The sequence below is a fragment of the Hippoglossus stenolepis genome, chromosome 6 (genome assembly GCF_022539355.2).
Source record: "Hippoglossus stenolepis isolate QCI-W04-F060 chromosome 6, HSTE1.2, whole genome shotgun sequence".
In the NCBI taxonomy this organism is placed as follows: Eukaryota; Metazoa; Chordata; class Actinopteri; order Pleuronectiformes; family Pleuronectidae; genus Hippoglossus; species Hippoglossus stenolepis.
The window spans coordinates 18,678,443-18,697,695 of NC_061488.1; the positions used below are offsets into that span (position 1 = coordinate 18,678,443).

Sequence of the window (19,253 nt, forward strand, 5' to 3'; positions counted from 1 at the left end):
CCACACTGAGGCAGAGATGTTGCTGTGGTGACTGAGATGATGAAGCGTATCATCATTCCAACATTCCTGTCGTTCCTGCTGCTTCAGGTGGCCTCCATGGAACTACAGCCCAGCAGGAAGTCTAATCTCATTTCATCTCACAAACACACACACACTAACACCCACACACTCAGACACACACACGCCACACACAGTGACAGACATCAAGCTATGAGAAAGTAGAATTACTGCCTTGTTACATGCTTCCACCAATCAGTCAAGTTGCAGTTGGAGACTTATTTAATTAAAGGTATTATGTCTCATTCTTATTTGTCAGGATTGAAAAAATTAAAATCATACGAGTTGACTATGTTAAGCTTTGTTGTCTTTGTTCTACAGTCAGAAGTGCATGTATTTGTTAAAATGCTTGGGCAACAAAGCTGATTCTGACAGAACACATTGTTGTAGCCGTGGTGAATATGGAAGTTGCCGTACAGAAGCTTCAAAGTTAAAAACATGGATTATTAATCTGGCTCCACAGAAGACATATACAATCAAGGACACACGTGACATATGGTCACAGTCTGTTACTCAGTTCTGGCGTTGATATTGTCAGTTTTTTTCTGGAACATTATGATGTCAAAGTAAAGGTGACCTTTGACCTTTTGGAAATGAATTGTCATCATGTCATTATTTTATTCCATCAGAAACGTACAGTGTCATGAGATAGATCAAATCTGTCAGTTACCGACTGGTGCACAGAGACAAATGCTGTCAGAATAAATCTGCAGGCATGGGCCAAAGTGGTGGCAAGAAGACAACAGAGGGCAGGCTGCTGTCACAACTTTTCATGTTGAGCTGCTAGTTACCGTCAACTCTGCCACACCGGCTACTGTAAATCAATATCTGCGAGAAGTCGCTCCAAAACTTTATATATTCACGTGAAACGTTGAAAAAAATATGTTTCTATCATCTACCACCAAAACTATTCTGTTCATTTTTGTGAAGTGAACATTTCTTGAAATTTCAAGAAATTCCCTGGTGTCGCTCCTGAGATTTCCCCATTGACAAGAACAGGACGAGCTGACAACCTGAAAGATAAGCGGCGACCATTGCTGATGGTAGCGAAGAGGCATAATCAAAGCAATCAGCAGGCCCCTTAGGACATAGAAGGGAGGATTATGGGTAATTTGCAGCCTGCAGCGTACACATTGCTCACTTCCTGAATCCCTTATTCATTATATTGCTTCAAGATTAAATTTTCTTTAGTGTGTCCTTTTTTCTGTCTACTGCTTAATGTGTATCTCATCCCTCCATCTATTTCTCTTTCTTCACTTTTCTTATCATTTCAAGCTAGTTTTTTTCTCTACTGCTTACATCCTTCAAAGAAGACCAGACTGTCTTCCCCTCCTTTCATTAATCAAAACTTCTATCATAACTCCATTTTCTTTTTTTTTCCATACCTACTACTTGTCTTAAAATTCTTCAAGGCGGTTCTGATTTATTACTCTGGATGATATATATTCTGTTTGGTGAATCCAAAGCACCTCAACATTTTTTCACAGAGGGAATGATCCAGAGACTCAAAAGAAGGGCACTGACAGATTTACATCTCAACCTGATCGTCGTTACAGGCCAGATGAAAGAGCAACTCCCCTTAAATCTGGTGGAAACATGTTTATCGGGTGATTGGATCGTGATCAGATAGAGCAAAGAAGAGATACAAATCCATTTGTAAGTGCACTAAATACGCACCCGACCTCTAATCTTCCAAACAACATCTGCAGAGGTGGTCAGAACCATATTTGGCCATGTTGACAACCCAGTGATGGGGCTATTTGTCTGCAGGACAGATGTTTGACATGTGGGATGGTGAATACACTTTTATGTGCAGAGGTGAAGACGAAGGAAAGAGGCCAACGAATAGCAGACAGTTTAGGAAAAAAATATTTGTTACAGATGAATATACAAACTAACTTAAATTACTAAAGAACCAGAGTTGCTGTTGTACAGCCTAACAGGTAATGATTCTCAGATAAGGAATGTATTGCAGTGTGGGTTAAAATAGGGCTAAAGTTGTTTTTTAGATGTCTAGGTTACATATAATATTAGGCAAATGTCTACTCTGCAATTCACAACAAGACAACAATATCAAAAGTTAGTTGTTGTACAGTACAAAGCAAAAAGTATTTTCAAAAAACAGTTGAGCCAAATGCTAGAAAGTTGCAGCTTGTACACAGTAGCCACTCAATCTTTTGGAAAGCTGTGATGAGTGTGACAAAATAGTACAGAGTCTAGGCCATTGTCCTTATCATTTCAACACTAAGCAGCAGCAGAGTGGCGCAGCGGAAGCGTGCTGGGCCCATAACCCAGAGGTCGATGGATCGAAACCATCCTCTGCTATCATTTTGTGCCATGAAGCCATTCTCCATAAAAGTCACTCAAAGATGTTTTCATACCCACTTAAAGCACAGTGTGTTTTTATAAATGAGGTAATTCACCAGTACATAGCGGAGACACATTTGTCACGTTAATCTGACAGGGTTGGGCGTCCTGGCGGCTCAGTCATACATGTATCTGCTCCATTCTCCGTTCCTACACGCAGACTCTCAAAAGAGGTACTCTGGCTGTTTTCATTCAACTCCTCACATGCTTTGACAATAAAACTCATTCTGAACCAAAGATGTTAACCTTTAACCACCAACATCTAGGAGCTAACGTATTAATTCTGCTGCAGAGATCACATGTTTTTGTGCAGCACATCAGCGTCTGCCTTTATCAACAGCTCTCTTGACATCTTCGTCTGTGTCTTCTACGTGTATGGCTCCTCTCTTTCATCCTTAGATATTTGTTTTCTTTTTGCTATTTAAATGTTTGCATCTGTTGCGTTTTAGAAACGTCATCAACACCTCCACTTGCTCTGAGTGAATCCTGCTTAGGAGCTGTGTTCTAGACTTTTTACTGGGGGCTGGATTTTACTTAGTAGCGTAGGCAGCCATTATTGTAAAAGCCAGGTCAACACAAGTCTCCCAAGCTCAATGTCCTCAATAAGTTATACATCCTTTTCATAAATTAAAAAAGTCTTTAGCGATAACAGATTGTGGAATTACATTTGACGTCAGTGCAGCAGAAGCGTGCTGAACCCATAACCCAGAGGTCAATAGATCAAAAACTATCCTCTGTTGTTGGTGTTTTACTAGGAGGTGATTGTTAAAGAAATACTGGGAAAAGGACTCAAGCTGTTTAATACAAAACCTCCTTGAATTGGAAGAAATTAAGACTATCCCTGTGTCAGGTTACGAAAACCTAGAGTCATACATCTGTTGTGATAATCCCTTGAGGAAAAAATCCAATAGGCAGCTTGACAAACCTTTCCTGTTTCACAATTCCACCTTGCAACATCAACAACAACCTTCCTCTTTAGTATACTGGAGAAAAGAGGCCACATAGCCTGCAAATATGCTCAGTTCAATATTCAAAAAGTGCAAAAACTTAATGCAAACTTTGGTAATCCCAGTAGGGTACAAATTCTGAGTCCTACCTTGTGCTTCAAAGTTAGTCAGCCACCTTTCTTCTCAGCACCTCAGTGTGAATTCAGCTCCTCATGAAAACATAGTTAGACTTTGGAAGACGCAGCCAGAACAAATTTTTTTTTTCTACAGACTTTTAAGAAGATGTCGCAGTTATTTACAGCACAGGTTTGCAAAAAAATCTCCTTTATCAGCCAGCGACAAGTCTAAATCAGGGCTGATTAATTTAATAAATCAAACATCCCTGTTTGATTTATTAAACTGTAGTGCCTTTAATGTCATTCATCTTTAGCAGGGGAGGGAGAGCAAAACACACACATTCGTCACTAACACTAAGTGCAGGAAATATGTGGTTAATGTACTTGAACGAATGAAGATGAATAATTTTTCAGGAAGGAGCACGGATTTTAACTTTTAAAATATGTAACACAAAGCAGTTAAATCATGTTGCAGCTGTATAAAACACTGTCTTCTTTTCTTTTAATCTACATCTTCTCTCTCTTTCACTTTCAGGAGACCACCATCAATAATCACTCGTTCTGAGCAGCTTTTCTTTGTCTCTTTCTGAATCTACGTTTCTCCTTTTCTTTCTCTCTCTTATCTCTCCTTCAGGTGCTCACCCCCGCCTCCCTTTCTTCGCAAATCCACCTGGACTTCCCAGGATCCCGCTATAGGCGTCTCTGGTTCTCTTTGTTTCTCATTTTTCCCGTCCCTCTCATTCTCCATCCCTCCCTCCCACTATCTCTCCTTCCCTCCATCACTCTCTCCATCTGTGTGTCTGGCCTATTTTCTCTGGAGGATTGGTCATGTGTCTTCTTCTCTAAAAAAAAAAGAGGTTGTTTCCCCCTGAGGGAAGATAGTCTTGTCTGGCCCGCAGACCTGCAGCCTCAGCCCCTATCTTTCTCCTCCTCCTCCTCCTCCTAATTGTCTGGCCACAGCCCTGAGGCAGACTCCCTTAACCTCCTCATTTCTCTGCTGTTCCCTCATTCCCTCTCTCCCTGCCCAGCCACCCAGAATGCCAACATCTTCCTCCGCCTTGTCGCCTTTGTGACTACGCTCCCTGTCTTCAATTCCTTGTGGCCATCCCGATTAATTTGCCAATAATCGCCCTGCCTTCATCTTGTCCTGTCCTTTAGCCTTGGGGCTATTGGCCCTATTCCTTTCGCTGCACCATTATTTTCTCCATGACACATTTCCCCCCTCTAGCCACTGCTGTTATCTCCATCTTCACGTCTCTTTGAGTTCATGTCCAGACTGAGATATCCATTTGGAAGTTGTCTGCTCTCCCACAGTTGCAGGGAAGGACATTTAATAAAAGCATTTCTGTAACTAACCTGCAAATCAAAAACATAAACTTTCCCCCCAAAAAATGACATGAGGTATCATCTTTGGAAAGACAAGTTCACTTATGATGTTCAATGGAAAATGTTCTCTACATCTACTTATAAAAGAAAATGTTATCTATAATTCTACTTTTAATAACTTTAAGACTGGGAACCAAGCCAGCAGGAATATAGCCTTTGGCCAAACACCAATAATTTACATTAAGTAACTATAGCTTTTAAAAAGTCTCACTCTTACACTCCTCCTTGTCCCCCCCTCTCCACCTTACTGTCTTCTCCATTCTTTCCAATTAACCCCATTCCCGTCCTTCCCTCCCTCCCTGTCTCCATCACATCACCCCTCGCACCCTTTTAGCTTCACTTCACCTCACTCATCCCCTCCTTGTCCAATGAGGGGAAAAGTCTTTTGTCTGGGCTGTAGTGTTTCCTTGTTCATAAATATCACATCTCTTTTGTCCTCCTCCTCTTCTGTCTGTCTATTGTGAATTTCTTTTTCATTCTGAACTCCCTGGTAGCACTTAAAATAAATGTCTACATTGTAAAGAGATGTAAGGAAAAAGTACTGCTGGTGATCAGGGAGGATCTTTGTTACTTTTAAAACTTACTTTCCGTCTTCTCTCCAGGATTTTCACTCTAATTAGCGATCCTATATAGCTTCCCTTGTGTCACTTTCAGGGTACCATAGCTCAAGGGGAATATAAAACTAGTGCTAAGAGGGGAGGCTGTACCAGACATTTGCATAACAGCAGGCAAATTATGCCCATGCTACTGTAATTTCCACTTCAGACGTCTTTTAAATACCAGCCACACGTGAAACATTGTTTCAATTTTTTAGTTTTTCCTGAGGAACAATGTGTCTTTTTTGTCCAGAGCTCCTTTCGTTTCCTCATCTTCTATTTACTTTTCCTACACTGAAGCAAAGTTTCTACTCAGTCCTCTTAATCAGCTCTTCTTTCCCTCTGCTCCATCTTCACCTTCTCCTTCACGGTGTTAGAGCAATGACACTCTGATTACATCAATTCTTTCTCTCCTCCTCCAACCTCTGCCTGTATTTTCCTGGTCTACACCTCTAGCTTTAACCTCTGCTCTCCTTTTACTTGTCCTACTTCATTTTTCTCTCTCCCCATCTTTTTAAGCTCCCCTCCTCCCCTCTCATCCCTCCTCTCCCCCTCTATCATTCTCCTGTTTTTCTCCTTTTGATAAACTGGGCTTCCATTCAAGTTTTTTTTCTCTACACAAGCTATGATGGATTAGAAAGGCTGAATGTAGGTGTCGAGACATGATTCATTTTCTTCAGTATCACAAAACATGTTTTCATACCCACTTAAAGCACAGTGTGTTTTTATAAATGAGGTAATTCACCAGTACATAGCGGAGACACATTTTTCACGTTAATCTGACAGGGTTGGGCGTCCTGGTGGTTCAGTCATACATGTATCTGCTCCATCCTCCGTTCCTACACGCAGGCTCTCACCCTCCACTCTCTTTTTTCTGCCACTATCCACTAAAGCCAAACAGCCTCAGAGACAATCCACAAGCAGTTCCATTTTGGAGTAAACTAGAATAACCCCCGCATTTCCATCCCTATGGTAACCAGTGCACACATTATTATTTACTCATATGAGGTGACCATGATATTGACCTTTGACCACTGAAATCTAATCAGTTAGTATGAGTCACAACTAGTCAATTTCTTATCAGGTCATCTTTGAGTCCATGTGAACGTCTGTACCATATTTGAAGTACTTCCCTGAAGGCGTTCTTGAGATATCGTGTTCTCAAGAATGTGGCAAACAGATAATGCTGATTACTGTGAATGCCAATCAGTATGCGTGACAATTCACTTCATAGCTTAGTATTGTCAAATCAAACGTGAAAATGTGAAAACCCTATGTGACAATGCTGACAATGTTTTACCAGGACGTGATTGTCTGTAAATATTTCACAAAGAGACACTACAGTTGTTTAATACAGTACCTCTTCAAGTTGGTAGATAGGCACTGTCTTTCTTGAAGACTTTTGATCTCCAATCCAAAAGGGTTCTTTTCTTTCTAACTGATTAAGGGAGGTTTCAGGTTTTTAACCTCTGTGGGTCAGCCACCTACACTTCAGTCCTAAATTTTCAATTGTCAATTCCCAACCACACCCCAAATCCTGTGACCCTAATGATTCACACAATATCAGGTTGGGTCTGTGACTAGTAGGTAACAATAGCATTCACACCTCAACTCGGGAGACCCCAATGACCCACGAGCTGGTGGAGGTTTCAACGACCTATCTGTTCAACCCAACGACTGTCAACACAAAGACCTAAAGAGGTTAAATACCTGAAAGCTTCCAGGTAGAAGTGAACAAGCCTTTTGGATGAGAGGCAAAATGTCTACAAGAAACACAAGTAAACCAAGTTGCCTATGCACGTGTCACTCTATAGCGCCATGTTTTCATGAGAAATTGTATGGAAAAACACATCAAAACAGGCCCCAGTGGCCTAATGGATAAGGCACTGGCCTCCTAAGCCAGGGATTGTGGGTTCGAGTCCCATCTGGGGTGATAAACAGCAGAGTGGCGCAGCGGAAGCGTGCTGGGCCCATAACCCAGAGGTCGATAGATCGAAACTATCCTCTGCTAATTATCTTTTACCAGGAGGTGATTTTCTGTAAAAGTGACGCAAACAGCTACTTCAGCTGTTTAATACAAAACCTCAATAAATTTAGCAAATACAAAACTCTGTACTCATCGACTTTGTTGCTGTCTGCGCTTAGTAGCATAGGCAGCAATTAATGAATGTGCCGGGTGACCAAATGTCTCCTGACACCCAAATTATCCCAATATGTTATACATGCTTTTCATTAAAAACCTATAGTCTCCAGCCCAAACAGATGGATTGTAGGATCAACTTTTGACATCAGAGCTTATGCTGGGATCAGACTGTAAGATACTTTTGTCTGTTAAGATAATCACTGTGTCATGTTACACGAAGATAGGGACATCAATTCTTGCCGTGTCATGGGCTACAGAGAGATGGCAGACCACATGTTGCTCGCTGACCAATAACTGTTTGCATGTGTTTGATGTCACCAGAAAAGAAGCGCTCGCAAGTGACTTCCCAAAACTTTTTCACTCTGTAATAATCCCTTCAGGAACAATCACGTCTGCTTGACAAACTTGGATAAAAAATGTTGTCCATAAAACATCAACTTCCCTAAAAATGTCACTCAACTGTCCTGTTGTAAGGTCAATAGCTGGAGTATTAGAGAGCTACTACGTGCATTTTATCCTCAACAAAAATAGGAAATGTGGACAAGTCAAAAGAGTTTTTACACTTTCAATTCCCATTAACTCCCATTCAGGCCTTATTCAGCTTTTAAATTTGTATTAAAGTACCATCTCATTTAAGAGTCCATGTGTTTGTCCCACTTCCAGATGTCTTCTGCATGGTGATGAGTGCTAATTTACTGAAACAACACACACTAAGACGGATCACTGCATTAGCGCAGAGAAAATGAGCCTCAATTTTAAAAAGCCTTAAAGCAAAGTTACTGCAATGACAGCAGGTGACGTTGTCTCAATCTTGTTTGTTTTGTAATTTTATGACTAAAAATAGACCAGATGACCTGTTAGACGATATTTTCAAACATGCTGTAGTTGGTTTAGTTGCAATAGAACCTCAAACATTTTTAGTTATATCTGCATTAGTCTGGGGGTAAATATAGCTGGTGTCCATGTCACATAGAGTAGTATATAGTAGTTGTTCCCTCTAACCTTTATCATCCCCATCCTAACTTTGTCCTCTCCCCTTCTTCTTTTCATCCTGTCTTTTGCTTTGAATAATTCTTTCTTTCTGACCTCTGTAGACTTTTCCCCTCATCATACAGAGTGGTTGACAAGATGACAGGCCCTTTCCTCATCTTCTCTCCCTCCGTCAGATTTGCCCTTTAAGTATAAAACATAGTTAATATTCCTCTTCTTCTCCTTTTCCCCCCCAACTCATTTATATTCAGATACAATACTTATCCTTCAGTACAGTCCCAGACTGCTCCAGTGATACTACTCCCTTCCAACGTCAGTGCTTGATGTAATGATGAGGATATGAGCGCTGTCTTCTGCCCGGAACATTAAATTTTACAGACAGACAAAATATATGACGAAAAGGCCCGTAAATACCCCATTGTCTCTAACGTCATGATGCTGGAGTCTAACCGCAGAGGGCCGTTGTCCTCCACAACAACAGCAGTAAACAGCCTTTTTGTGTGTTGAACCTTTCTCCAGATGAGAAGATGGGTTGTTCCAGCTCGCAGGGACAGCAGGAAGAATGTCTGACCTCGTTTAGAGAGAAAACAGCTGACATGAATCACTTCCACTCAACTCTTTGGTTTTTTAATAATTGTGGTTCAATTCGGCTTGGCAGATAACAGTCACATCGACAACAAGGGCTAGACACATTAACAGTAAGTCTCATAAACGTGAACGCAGCCTCTGCAGTCCTAGACACAAATGTAACTGAACAATAACCCCAAAGCAAATTTGTCTCTGAAGTCAGAACAGGAGACGATCAAATTCCAGATGCTCTGTTCAAAACAAGTGTGAGGGCGCTCAAAAACATCGTCAAACATGTGAGTAAACGACCACAAACATATACTACAGGAAACAGAGGTGAATAAACCATTTACAAGTTCTCCGATTTTAACAAAATATGTTGTTTGTTAGGCACAAAAACAAACTGGTGAGGTCAAGGGAAATATCCTGGTTTATCATAATAGCTACAACAACACTTACTGAAAAGACTGATGCTTTATCAGTGTATATTTAGTCTATGGTTTTTTTTCTGGGGAGGATCACTATTTAACTTGAATTGTTCAGTAGAGCACATACCTCTGCCACAACCCCAACATCCCCTTAATTTCCTTTAAACTGCACCAAATTGCACACACTTGTAGATATCAGTTCCCTAAATGTTGCAGATTCTTTTCCTCAAGTTCTATGAATTATTACCAGGGAAAACTTCCTGGATCTGTCCCGATCTGGATCGGCACCAAAATGTTATACGTTGACCCATCCTCTGACCCATACCACTTCCTTTTCATGGAAATCCATCAAGTTTTTTGTGTACTCTTGCTTACAAACCAACCAACAAACAGAAACAGGTGAAGACATAACCTACCCGGCGAAGGCATAAAGACGAACACCCATCAATGTATCCATCCATTACCTGCTTAGGTTGCCAGTCTGTCATAGGGGTGATCCAGGATCATCCAAATACACATTACTGCCTTTGCATAGTTTACATTGACCGGTAACAGGTATTAGTTTTCTCTGTCACAGTATAAATCATGATTTAATTGTGTTATAACCAGCAAAGGCATTTATTCCACCTTATAAATCCCAGATTTTCTACCATCTGTGGAGTTGGAATTCCTATCATTCTTCTTGTAAGAACTTTTATGAGCTGCTCAGGGACTGAAATGACTGAAGTTGTAAAGGTGAATGTTTCCTATGTTGTTGTTAGATGGTATGCACAGAATAAATACATACACTGGGTAGGGCTGGGTGATATGGCCAGGAATAAAAAATATATATTAGTTGATATCGAAAATTAATCCCCAGCTCTAACACTATGATTATCCATAAAAACTAGGCCTTCAATGTTTGGTTTAAAAAGTATTGTAATCCAGGATTCACATTTTTATAGAGAGTTGTTTGTTTGTGACATCAACATCTATTATTTGTGCACTTTATGGTGTTGTTTTCACCTTTAAAAAAAAGCTAAAGTGGCACTGACACATAGTCACACATACTTTCAACGTGAACTCTCACTCACAAAGTTTGGTGCCTGGTGGTTTATTTGACTGTAGGTGATTGATTTCCATGTTTTCTGTGACTGAGGAGCCTCAAAATGTTGTGCATAATCTAATGGCTCTGCACACACACACACACACACTAACACACACACACACACACACACACAGTCAGGTGGGATGGGTGGGATCCACTTCTATGAGGGACCCGCGGACCATCAAGGGTATGTTGGATTTGTAGTGATTCTGTGTGACAGAGCATGGCGTAAACACAACACTCACAGCATTCTTAACCTGATGAGTTAATCTCCTGTATACGGGTTTGCGGTTTTGAACAAGTGTTCTGCTGAGAAGTGTTCACAAACAAATTTGTAGGCAACCTTATCAGATGTGTGAAATGTGGCCACAGGAATGCTAGCTAGAAATGTTTATGCTCCTGACAAGTCAGAACTGCCTTGTGTACACTGACAGGCTGAAGCTTGTGAAAGTGTGTTAACAGCTCCAAAGCTGTGTGTGTGTGTGTGTGTGTGTGTGTGTGTGTGTGCCTGCATTGAAACACTTCATATTTGCATCTGTGAAAAGGTTAGACTATTAGAAAGAAAAAGTGTATTATTTAGTCTATTGAATGATTTAATGCATGTTCACACCAAGTTATTCTGAGTGTGTGTGTTCGGCAGAGAGATGTTGTTTATTCTGCGATTTTTCCGTTTACAAAAACAGCAGTGATAAGAAACCAGCCCTGTCTCCACAAAGCTCTCTCTCTGTTTCTGTGTGCTCTCTTTGCACATGTCCAATGCTTTTTGACAGTGAGCAAAACCTGAAGCCCCAATGGTCATCTGAGGTGACTGTGTTTTGCTTCACAAGTTGCTAAATGTAGACAATGGTGAACTTCTCCTACAGGGAAAAGTATCATGAGAAGATTAGCCACATTGGTGGAATAGAGAAGGAAAAGGGCTCTTAAGCCTGAAACTGTACGTTCAAATCCCCTCTCAGGTGAGAGACAACACTTATAAGTACTTCAGCTCGTAAAATATTTAGCACATATTCAGAACACGTATAAAAACATAATTTGGAAGAAATATAAAGTACAAGAACTCTGTCATACACCTGAAAACGTATTTGTTTTCCCATCCAACAAATGAATGCACTTGTGCCAATCTGTATCATGAGGAAGTGTGGATTTCAGAAACAGACTTGTCGGTATCAGGGAAACAGTCTGTGCTGCAGAGAGGGATAACTCAGCCCAAGCATTGTTGCTTGGTTACGTCATTGCTTTGTCTCATGTCACCACAGCTTTCAATGCTCTGCACCACAACGTTTGCGCCCTGCTTTTCATGTTCCTTTCTTCGTTTTCTGTGTAAAGCCTGTGACAATGTTTCCATTGTGGTGTACAACAGCAGAGTGGCGCAGCGGAAGCGTGCTGGGCCCATAACCCAGAGGTCGATGGATTGAAACCATCCTCTGCTAATCGCCTTTTACCAGCAGCTGATTGTCAGCAACAGTCAACACCATAGAGTTGATGAAAGCTGTCATGGAAGGTTTAAAGAAATCTGTGACAGTTTCTGTCTAACAATGCACACCAGACCCACCCAGTGCCATAGTTCTTCTGGACCTGCTTACAATTGGGCTGATAATGTGTAGTCTGACCCATTACCTAAAGAATTACTTCAGCTGTTTAGTATAGCACCTCCATAAACTATGGCTCAAACTGCATGAACACTGGAGCTTTCAATTCCCTGAATGACCATAGCACCTTTTCGTTACACCCTTTCTGCCAGTAAACAGCCATCCTGGGACCAGAATTAACAGCCATGTGTTTCAAACACCACCCCACAGTTGTTAACACACACTTTTCATCTAAAAACAGTACTTAGAGCTGTGAAGCCCCAGTGGCCCAATGCAGTCCTACCTGTAGTGACTTTTAGCAGAGTGGGGCTGTGGGAGCATGCAGGGCCCATAACCCAGAGGTTGATGGATTGAAACCATTCTCCAGGATCTATTCTTGAGGGGATTTAAAATATTTTAACCTCCACTTTACTGAAAGTAATAACACTGCTGGACATAAAGTGGTGCTTGTATAGTACAGAGCAGCACAGAGGGAGAAACCCTCCTGAGATGTGACTGGAAGCTGTTTTCTTAGCGAGCTAGAACGGGTTGGGAAGAAAAGCTATATTGGAATATTCGGCCTGCACCTAGACCAACCTACTCTGCTTATTACAGTGTTTGTAACGTGACATGTTATGGGGCCATCCCAGGATTTAGAGATCTCCAGAGGATCTTCTTTTAATAACAGATCGTATGAATCATATTCAGAAACACTAACATAAAACGACACACAGAGGCAAATACCTGTGCACCATAAGAATCTTACAGCTCATAACTGCAGTCTGCAGTGTTATTAAGAAAACGCTTTACCACCCTCTAAAAAGCTATACAGCAGATTTCTGACCTGGTGATTAATGAGAAGTGTCAGTTTTATCAGGACCAGACGTTTGGTGAACGTAAAGTCTCAGCACTCAGTAGCTGAAGACAACTGTCTGGATTGACAGGGTCTTTCAAAGCGGCACAACAATGAAGGCTGGTTGTTGCCCTTTATAAATATAGAGTAATATGTTCATCACCACTGATGTTTGTAAGAATACTAAGTGACTGGAGTGCAATCTTGGAGCCCGTCAGCAAATACTCAGCTTCCAGTGTAGACAGCGGATATCTGGGCCCAATCTCTGCTGTCTTACACTCACTGTATACTGTTTACAGTCATGCTAGTTTCTTTAATCACACAAGTCAAACGTTTCTCTACACAAAACACAAACAGCGATACTTTTTTGTATTTTGGCTAATCTCTATTCACAGCTATCCACATAAGAATGCAGATAAATTAAAAAGCTAATAGCCGATGCATTCAGTCAATGTGTTCTGCCTCTTTTGCTCTCCACATGGACTGTTTACCTGCAGGCAACAGAAGCCTGCCAAAACATGATTGGTCGAACTCGAGACGAAAACTAGAAGGCTTCTGGCCCCAGACTCTTTTCACTCAGCTGCAGATTCTGCATATTCACATGCAAAATCAGCTTGTAGAGAGTCTACAAGACTAAGACTACCAAGAGTAAAGCACTAGTTCACAGCTTAATGCAGAAAATTAGAGTCATACATCTGATGATAGACTGATGAATAGACGGAGTGGACAGTAAGACAAAGGCTAATACCGTAATTCACTCAAAATACCCTTTAAAGCGTCATGCCTACATAGATGTGCTCCTGAACACACACACACACACACACACACACACACACACACACACACACACACACACAGAGCCAACCAGAGGACACTGGCGCAGTCCTCAACATCTGAATAAGTCCACAGCAACTGAATGTTGAATGGTTGCTGTGGTTACCAAGGCTGAGGCACGAAGACGAACCCAAGGTGACCGTCAGGCCTGTTGATCACCGTGGTAACAGTGGAGCCATGCAGACACACTTACAGACAGAGGCTGTGGTTGAGCACTAAGTTTCTTCAGCGTGCAAACTCTCTGTCACCTCAAACTATTTGAGCCACAAGTTCCTGCTCCTCATGAATCACACTCATTAACACACACACACACACACACAGAGTGTTTGAACTCAGGTCCTCTTTAATTCAGTGGCAGAGCTCCAGATGTTGATGTTACCAGTGGTTGAGGCCTGTCGGATGTGTTTAGTTTTATTGTGCATGTATTTTACTGTCATTTGATGCTTGTGCGTGTACTCACGCAGCTGGTCAAAGTGCGTCTGCAGGCCGTCTGGTCCTGGGACCGAGCACACCATACGAGCCTTTTGGAAGGTACTCCACTTATTAACTAAACTCCTCTGGCCTCCAATGTCATTCTAAAAAAAATCCAGAATAGACATTAAAAGAATGTACAAACATAGTGTGTCCCAGCCATTAATCTCTATTTTATACAAATATTTTAAGAGAATCCTTGGAACATGAGCCACCTCATGAAGTAAATCCAACTAAAGATTAAAGAATATACAGCCTATTGTAAAGACACTTCATTTAAATTACTACCATTCTATCTTACTTCAGAAATGCTATTTAATGCACAATTTCTTTTTTTAAATTACACACTGATGGAATTTTTAAACCTGTTTTCCAACAGTTGTGTAACATATATACACAAACAGATAATGAGACAACAAATATTCATGCAAATATTCAAACAAAGTCATGCATGTCTATACAGATCCACATAAAGAAGCAGATGATACAAACACTGACAGGGCATCACAGTGGAGCAGAAGATACAGTGACGACAGTGATAGGGACAAACACATAAACAGTCCTTTAAAAACAGACTTCAATAAGCGTATCTATACCAGACTGCTCGAAATTCCAGTCATACATATCCATTCTTTTACATAAACACACACCTCAGAAGACACTCCCACACACACACACACACACACACACACACACACACACACAGACCAGCACATACGAGCTCTACCTGTTCAGCCAGACATTTACGTAAATTACACGCAGACAGTTTCTGATATGAGAACACAAACACATGTACCTGGTCTCTATCTTTCTCTAACAAACTCTGCACCGTACCTTGCACACACGCGCCACCCTGGAGTAGAGCACTTTCCCAGCAGCCCCTTCTGCCTCCTGAGCACGCTCAGTGAAGAACACGTAGACCTTATCATCTTCTGGGTTATCAGTTTCAGACAGTGGCGCTACCCGTACAAACTGGGCATCTGGCGAGAGAGAGGTGCACGCACGCACACACACAAACACACACACAAAAACATGGGTAAATTGTAAATCAAATGTAATGCAAACCAACTCTGCTGATATGCACGTAACATGCATATAAGGATGTACAAGAGATAGAGCAAAGGGATGATGGCGGTACAATTGACTTTTTGAATGGCAGAGAAAGTCAACATGTATCTTGTTGTTATCAGTTGCAGACGTCAACACACGATAAAACACCAAGCGAGCGTGTAGGACAGGGTTTCTGAGATGCTGATTTAAAGTAGAAGATATTCAGTTCAGTTCAGGATATTCAGTTTATAAAAACAAGAATAAAAAAAAGGATGGTTGTTATTGTGATTGAGTTTCATTTTAAAAGAGCCAGTAAAAACTGAACCATGAGCATATTAGAAGGGCACTGCATGTTTTAGTTGATGACTCACAGTTTAGACAGGCGAACATTAACACGTTATAAAGCTGGCAATCTGGGGAGCATGTGCAAGGTAACTTTATCTTGTATAAAAATATTTTCTGATTTCTAGCAGAAATACTGAAACTTCTATTGTGACATTAAGGGGATAGAGGGATACTTTTTTGTGCTTACTCTGCAGCCAGGTGGAGTCGTACTGCTCAGTGCGGATGACATGGCGGCTGCCCAGACTACGGAAGAAGGCAGAGTCCCTGCTCATGAAGTCTGAGGTGATCCCAGCATACAGTTCTCCATCTTCATGGAAAAATAAAACGTTGAGGTATTCTTAGTAAAAACAGAACGGATAATGTTTTTGACAATCAGAATTTTTGATCCCATCTCTTTATTGGTCCCATGGGTAAACATTTTCTTCTGATTTTCTAATTCCATCGTTTTTTTCTGATGAGAAACTGGAAAAAACCTCACAGATATGTTGGCGCAGTTCCTGCGTTAACTTGCAATTTGTTGTAAACTGATATCAGGAAACAGACAGTCAACATACCAACAACTGCAGAGGCTGTTTTCTGGAACGGATCGTACGGGCATTTGCCCTTCCCACACTCTGTCTGGCTGTAGGAGAGAGTCTGGTGCTCTGACTGGGAAAAGAAAACCAAGACAGAAGTCACTCAGACAGACAAGAGAAAAAAATGTTTATTCTTTAATACATAATTTATTTTATATATCCACTGATTCTGTCCAATAAGCAGGAAAAACGTTTTCACACACACACACACACACACACAAAGAGCGAGCGACCAAGTGAGGGTAATTGGGCTAAGTGGAGGGATTTAAAAATGTGTGAAGTCCAGTCTTAAAACAGTCAGCACCACCAGCTCCTCTAAGCACCTAGTCTGAACCTCTGCTCTGATCTCACACACCCTTTCATGGGATTAGCTGTTAGCTGACACACACACACACACACACACACACACACACACACACACACACACACACACACACACACACACACAGGCACACACACACACATTGCTCTGAAAGGCATGCATGCAACCTAACAAAAAACAGATCCAGGAATGCACATACCCACACACACAAAATCCCACATAGTCTCTGACCCCACAACTGGCACAGGTTTACACACACATGCACACACACCCTGAGGGAATTTAGAACCATTAACCTATTTCTGACAGAATGATAACCCACATGTGTCCTAATGATGATTAATTATCAGTGGGGTATAAGGGAGACACTCCCGGGCTCTAGAATTACATTTATATTATATTTGACACAAAGATGTCAAATAAAAAATCTACAATGTCCAGTAGCCCCCAGAGTGCAGCCTCAATGACAAAAGGAACACTGTGTATATTACAGACAGATGGCACAGAGTAAACCCTGGTTGATATATGGGCATAGGGGCAGACACCACACATGATATTTCAGCTGCTGATAGGCCGGTGTATGAGGGCTGGTGCTTGGAGTTAGAACACAAACACAGGAGGGTGGGTGGTAGGAACAGCAGCCTGTTCTGCAGTCAACTACGCCTTTTGTATATTAATTTCAATTTTGGCTTATATGCATATTCTTATTGGTCTTTTCCCCCCTTAAATCACCTCACTGCTGTCTTTAAATGTGGGCTCTCATCCAACACTTGCTATATCCAACCTGTACTTATCCCACAGCACAGCGCTGTCTCACACTGGGTCCCACTGTCCTTGGGAGGGGAGTCTGCTGTGGATGTCGACCCCCGCTCACTCACACACACACACACACACACACATCACTGCTGTCTTTGAATGTGGGCTCTCATCGAACACCTTCAAATGACTGGATTACACTGCTCAGTTAACTGTTTTAACTGAGCTCAGAAAATCCAGTTTTCTAATCTTGCACCTGCAACAGGGAACAACATTCAAAACAACCTAAAGCTCAACTCATTTTTATCCTTAGGGCTATTTAAGTTGTTAATCTCATCAATTTTAGTTGTTGTACCTCCAGCTGTTCTTGTTTTAATTGATACATTTGTTTTAAATTACATTTTTGAATTTTGCATTTGCTTTTGCTATTTAGCAAATGTTACTCTTTCTTTTATGTTTTCTTGGTGATTTGGAATGTTTTGTTCATTTTGTGTACTTGACTATAATGTAAATTAGGTCTCTCCCTCAATGTATTACCGAGTTAAAATAAATGTTGAATGATCTAAAAGAAGCTTGACAATATCTTGCAAGCTATGTATTTAAAGGGCAACTACAGCTGTGTGGATGTGGTGGGCAGGAGGGGTCAGATCCACTGAAAATCATTCTGCTCTAACGTTATATCTGGAGGTGCAGTAGGTGAGAGAAAAAAACATTCTCCTTAAAAAATATTCTTCAATCTTCAATTATAGGGTTAATTTATAGTTGAAATATGAAAATCTGCCACGTCACACCCACAGTACGTGCCTAAATTTGTTGTTCATGCTTTCATGGTGTGGTCCAGTTTGCCTTTTTATCCTTCTTTTATAGTTTAATTCTGAGCGTGTCTATGTGTAAACTGCTGCTAAAAGTTCTTTCACAAAGATTAAGAAACACTACGTTGATCCAGTGATTCACCTTCCAGTCACAGTGACAGAGGCCCTACGTTCTACTTAAGCGGCTAAACAAAAGGATTACTTGTGTGTATATACGTGTGTTTGTAGTTACCCGCTGGAAGACGTTGGTAGCGACGAGAGCACAGCGAGGGTTGAAGGCCCCGGTGCCACATACGTACAGATGAGTCTGATTAAAAGGCTGCAGAACTCGCAGGAAGTTGGCACACTCCAACTGAGAGAGACAGAGAGAGAAACAAGTTGAGACATAATGCAGATGCTGAATGTTTCATGTCATTGTTTTATTACATATTTATGATATTGGTTATATTGTCCATTTTGTCCCGTACCTGTCTTTTCTTTTTGTCTGAATAAATGCAGCCACCCTGAGTCTTGATATCCCTGCCAGCATCTCTCATGTTTATTGTTCCCAAATGAATCAGATTCTTTCAACTTCACTTCCGTTCTAGATTGTAATCTATCATGCAACTGTCTTGCTTAACTGTCAGACAGTCTTTCAGACAGTTCCTTGTGTGGTAGTACGCAGCCACTGATCCATATCTGTCTAGGATTCTGGGTAAATATATCTCCTCCCCGATGTGAATTAAAAAGATGATGACCTGCCATTCATCCACGCAGTAGTTACTGCAGTACCTGTAAGTGTGTGTATTTGTATGTGTGTGCACTGCGTCTTAAATCACCTCTGGATCCTTCCCAGCCATGAGACATTCCTGGACGCGGTCCGGACTGGCTGGCCAGTACAGCTGCAGAGAGCAAGAGAGATAAAGTAAACAAAGAGGGGAGAGAAAGAGATTTTAAAAGTGGTTTTGTTACTCAGGCTACAATTTCTGATAAAAGGCTTTTGG

General features: G+C 41.2%; 1 protein-coding gene and 3 non-coding genes across 5 annotated transcripts in view; 3 read left to right on the forward strand and 1 right to left on the reverse strand.

Moving 5' to 3' along the window:
* The window catches only part of sema3h (sema domain, immunoglobulin domain (Ig), short basic domain, secreted, (semaphorin) 3H), a 111,434-nt gene that overhangs the window by 17,437 nt on the left and 74,744 nt on the right, over nucleotides 1-19,253 (reverse strand). For both annotated transcript variants that reach the window (XM_035159213.2, XM_035159212.2), the window contains exons 3-8: nucleotides 19,089-19,151; nucleotides 18,503-18,622; nucleotides 16,360-16,453; nucleotides 15,993-16,112; nucleotides 15,245-15,390; nucleotides 14,400-14,514 (exon numbers count right to left, since the gene is read on the reverse strand). In XM_035159213.2, the coding sequence (XP_035015104.1) occupies nucleotides 14,400-14,514; nucleotides 15,245-15,390; nucleotides 15,993-16,112; nucleotides 16,360-16,453; nucleotides 18,503-18,622; nucleotides 19,089-19,151 (658 nt within the window). The remainder of the gene's footprint in view (nucleotides 1-14,399; nucleotides 14,515-15,244; nucleotides 15,391-15,992; nucleotides 16,113-16,359; nucleotides 16,454-18,502; nucleotides 18,623-19,088; nucleotides 19,152-19,253) is intronic.
* Nucleotides 2,311-2,382, forward strand: trnam-cau. Its single transcript has one exon. It is a non-coding gene; the product is annotated as a tRNA-Met (tRNA).
* On the forward strand, nucleotides 7,330-7,402 carry trnar-ccu. The gene has a single exon. It is a non-coding gene; the product is annotated as a tRNA-Arg (tRNA).
* On the forward strand, nucleotides 7,409-7,480 carry trnam-cau. The gene has a single exon. It is a non-coding gene; the product is annotated as a tRNA-Met (tRNA).